The sequence below is a fragment of the Pteronotus mesoamericanus genome, unplaced genomic scaffold (genome assembly GCF_021234165.1).
Source record: "Pteronotus mesoamericanus isolate MK-2021 breed Mesoamerican mustached bat unplaced genomic scaffold, CSHL_Meso_final contig_98, whole genome shotgun sequence".
NCBI lineage: Eukaryota > Metazoa > Chordata > Mammalia > Chiroptera > Mormoopidae > Pteronotus > Pteronotus mesoamericanus.
In genome coordinates this window covers 5,890,334-5,894,759 of record NW_026555295.1, presented here as the reverse complement: position 1 = coordinate 5,894,759, position 4,426 = coordinate 5,890,334, and the positions used below count along the sequence as shown (strand labels likewise).

The following is a 4,426-nucleotide window of genomic DNA, read 5'->3' as shown; positions in this document are numbered from 1 at the left end:
ATGGGGGTAGGAATATATTTTTTTGAGGTTGCATTTATTGGCATATTCATAAAAGCAATGCAGTGAGCCTCAGTTTTGACTGTTATGGGGGAAAGAACATTAGAATTTTCAAAACTATGTATGTAAATATGCTTACATCTTAAATCCATGTAATAATGTTTTTTTGCTAAGAATAAGCTGACAGTTTGAACAACTTGATGTTTGAAGTGCATGCCATCACACTGTCTAACGTTTGTATCATTTATCTATTGTAGAACAGTTTCTGGATTCTTTCCCCCTTTATATTGTATTGAAAAGTGAAAAAACCTTTTGAAGCATTTTTAAATATCTTCACCCAGATAATTACTATTTGGTAACCTGAGTTCAGTTGCCTTATTTGAGGATGAATAGATCCAACAAGCACATCTATAATACAAAGTAAACTATGATTTTTATTGTGAAATTCTCATAGATGGAAAATTAAATTGAATATTTATTCTGTCAATTTCATTTTACAATAATCTTATCACTTATTTTTGTACCATGTATTTTCAATTGCCTGTTTAGTGAAAATTAAAAAAAAAAAAAAAAAAAACCCTTTTAATTTTTGGCTTGTTTTTAATTTTATCATTGAATTCAAGACCCCACCATAAAATGTGTTGCCAACAACCACATCCCAAACCCCTAATTAAGTATTTTGGCCGCTACTGCAACCACAAGGAAACAGTCTTTGATTTCTATCTCCTTAAAATTGCCAGTGTTAGCAATAAGATTTGTTTCCCACAATAAAAACAAACTCTAGAATCTGCAAGGTCCTATTTAACAAATTTTTCACATGTGCAAAATTCCACTGAAATAAATACATTTTTCTCATTTATCATTCCCATCCAGCATTTGTGTTTTTGGTTAATTTTTAGGGATATAATTTCTAAAAATAGGGCAATCAAACAGTAAGTTTTTCCTGCTTTCAACTTTAATGCTTTAATTCTCCTCCAACATAAGTTATACAATTGTGGAGGATAAAACATCTGACTCAGAGCATGAAGAAATATTAGCACATGCGTTAGTCTGGTCACTTGCCAATCGGGAAAGGTGTAATGCTTTCCCACAGGAAAGATTAACAAAGTATTAGTCAATTAAGCCTTTTCAGATGGTTTTAGAGAAGGAAAAGAGGTAACAGGCTAGATAGCATATATCCTAAACTTGTTTTCCACAGAATTTAATTTCCCTGAACCACTAAGCTTGGTTAAATACCTACCCAACACAGAAGGCTTCCTAGGTTATTTTTTGGATATATCATCTGGAGAGCATATTGGACGCTGCTCTAAGGTAGGTCTACAGTGCCCTGGTTGCACACACAAATGGATGTTTTTAAGAATGCAGGGTTCTATTTCCCTTTAACTGTAAAAATTAAAACAATACTTATCACCATACGGTTGGATATTACTTCCAATAAGTACAATATTTATTAAACATATCTTCAGTTGTTCTGTTACATAGTGTGCAACAAATTACAATATTCTGCAGCCACAAATTATATGCAGAGTATGAAGAAACTATTAATCAGATAGTGTAATCTTTCTGTTTATAACTCTACAAGGAAGAACTAGCAAATCAGATCTTACATATAACATCTCACTAAACTTTATGCATGGAAAGTGACAGACACTGGTTGTGCTGTTTGATACAAAATGGCTGAACTTCATCTTCAGAAGACTAAACCTGACATCTAAACATGCCAATATAAACATCAAAACAAAATATATTCTAACCAACCACGGGAAACAGTCTGATATCAGGAAAGCAACAAGGATTACACACATTATTTTATAAACCAGCACACAAAGGTTTAAAACAGTTCTGAAAATGAAGTTAGCTGTCTTGAGTCAAGGGAATAAAAAAAAAGTCAGTATTGACCATTTACAATCTCTGACCTTTGTGGAGACGTAAGAATCTGTTGTAGTGCAGCTACATACAGTACAATTCAGGCAATTTTGTTTTTTCACTTGGGTTCAGATTGCAAATTCATTGCTGTGAGAAAAAGACGGAGGCGAATTTTAGCAGCAACCTCCACCTGACTGCTTGACCGGAGTGCTCTGAATTTTAACATTGGACTTCTCTGCACCACCAGCTGTTGCTCCAGGACCCATTCGCTTTTTAATCTCAGCTGCCATTGTCATGAAAGACTGTTCTACATTTGTTGCATTCTTAGCACTGGTTTCCAAAAATGGAATTCCAAGGGAATCAGCAAATTCCTAAGAGAATAATAAGGCACAATTAACACTGAAAAATATTTTTCACTTAGTGTGTTTCTATCTATAAAGGGTAGTAAGGAAAGGCTAAATTTACTGAATCCAAACAGGCACCATAAAAAACTCATTTCAAATATTCTAGTGCACATTTTCAAAGCCCAGGTGGTGGTTCACCTTCACATTCAGTTTGAAAATCAAATTTTAAACATACCTTTGCTGTTGTGTAGTCTACTACTTTCTTTGTGGTCAGATCACATTTGTTCCCTACCAACAACTTGTTGACGTTTTCGCTGGCGTAACGATCTATTTCCTGCAGCCACTGTTTAACATTATTGAAGGACTCCTAAGAAAACAGACATTTTTAAGAATAATAATATAGTTCTGTAATATAACAACTGCTCTAATGAAGTGATAAAAGTGTCTCTCTTGACCTAAAAAAAGATAGCTATTGTGCTAAGAAGTGAACTGATAACATTAAAATGCCTGTCCATATCTAAATAAGAAGTTGGAATTTGAAGGCTTCAGGATAAAAATACCTTATTTAACAAAGAAATACAGCTCAGCATCAAGCTATAGCTCAAGAATTTGTTAAATTTGAATTGAAATCTGACTATTTTGGTTTATAGCAGCTTAAGCGTTACTACTAGAGACTCAAAAAATATTACTAAATAAATGGGTCCAAAGTAAAGATGCTTGTTTTCTTTTCCATAGTCATATTAAGAAATTTTTCATTTATAAATAGTTCATGGTAATGACACGAGAGTTCTGAAATTAGCACAAATGTTTTCCTGTTGTTGTATCACTCACCCAACACTTCCCATGGTGCTGAATCTAAAGCCTTACGATTCTAGGTATCTCCTAATTAGCTAAGATATCATAGCTGTGGTGACACTGAACATTCGCTACAAGAAAAAGTTTTAAAAGTTTATTTTATTCTTTGATAGAAAAGAAAGAACCCTGAAATTTTCTACTTTTCTAATCAAAACAATAGTTGTAGTCCTTACACCACATTCTCCATTTCACACCGCCCCCCACCTTCTCTCAAAAGCTAATCTTTAGTTTCTCTTTATCCTCCTAAAATCCTCCTCTACCTCATCCTATTTCTGAACCATATCCTCAAGGAAGAGACCCGCAATCTTGCTTTTGGCAATTCTGACAGGTCTAATTAACAGGCAAATTCCTGTTAATACTTAACACCAAGAGCATGGTATAAACCAAACAACCCAACACTCCCAATAAACTCTTGCCCAAATGATCATATATTTACTTGATAATAAATATGACTTGAAAGGAAATGTAAAACTAATTACTAAATTTTCTGTTTACTTAAGGAAAATATGAAATTTTGGTTGACCAAATCACTAGGTACCCAAATAATGTTTATGTGATTAACTCACTTGGGAGTGGACAAAGTTTTTGGCCATATAAATAATATGGATGGCTATTTATCAAATAGTAACTTCCTACTTTTTGTCACTGTAACACAATTTCCCGCTGGAACTTACCTGATCTGTCACATCATACACAACTATGATGCCATGGGCTCCTCTGTAATAACTGGAGGTGATTGTTCGAAATCTCTCTTGGCCTGCTGTGTCCCACTATTGTAAAATAATCAAGAAATGCAAACAATTCATTAAGATAGAGTTGGGGAAAAGGGCAGGAGGAGGGAGGTAGGAGAACAGTTTAGTTTACATAGTTAAGGAAATGACCAGGGTTTGATATGGAAACACTAATAAATTGCATGGTAACAGCCAAATACCTGAAGGTCCAGAAAAGAAGGTACTCCCTCCAGTTTAGCTTTCAGTAATGCTACCAATATTGCAAGGTCTTTGAGATTAGGAACTATGTCATGCTCTTCATGTTCCCTACAACCCTTGGCACTGTGTAAGACCTTCAGTATGATTGCAAAAACAGGCTGACTTGATTAGGAAGGCAAGTGGCCTAACACCCCTTTAACACAGTACATTCAGGTAACTACCAGTCAAGATGACACTTTAACCATCTCTGGAAGGTATTATCTTTATTCTAGGGACAATGTAAGGAAGATGATTCAAAATACTTTTATAAAATTAATTTTAAAAGCAAGTTGCCACACTTGAACCATTTAGGCTTAAACACCAAAAACAAATGCTTATTTAAACTACTTCATTAAAGTTCTGGGTTTAAAAAAACAGGGAAAAACCTCAACTATT

The 4,426-nt window shown here is 34.2% G+C and overlaps 1 protein-coding gene across 1 annotated transcript in view; it reads right to left on the bottom strand.

The window, feature by feature from the left end:
- Positions 1-533: 533 nt before the first annotated feature.
- The window catches only part of RAB1A (RAB1A, member RAS oncogene family), a 31,923-nt gene continuing 28,030 nt past the window's right edge, over positions 534-4,426 (bottom strand). The window contains exons 4-6 of the mRNA XM_054586883.1: positions 3,737-3,832; positions 2,443-2,574; positions 534-2,234 (exon numbers count right to left, since the gene is read on the bottom strand). Of these exons, the coding sequence (XP_054442858.1) occupies positions 2,037-2,234; positions 2,443-2,574; positions 3,737-3,832 (426 nt within the window). The 3' untranslated portion in view covers positions 534-2,036. The remainder of the gene's footprint in view (positions 2,235-2,442; positions 2,575-3,736; positions 3,833-4,426) is intronic.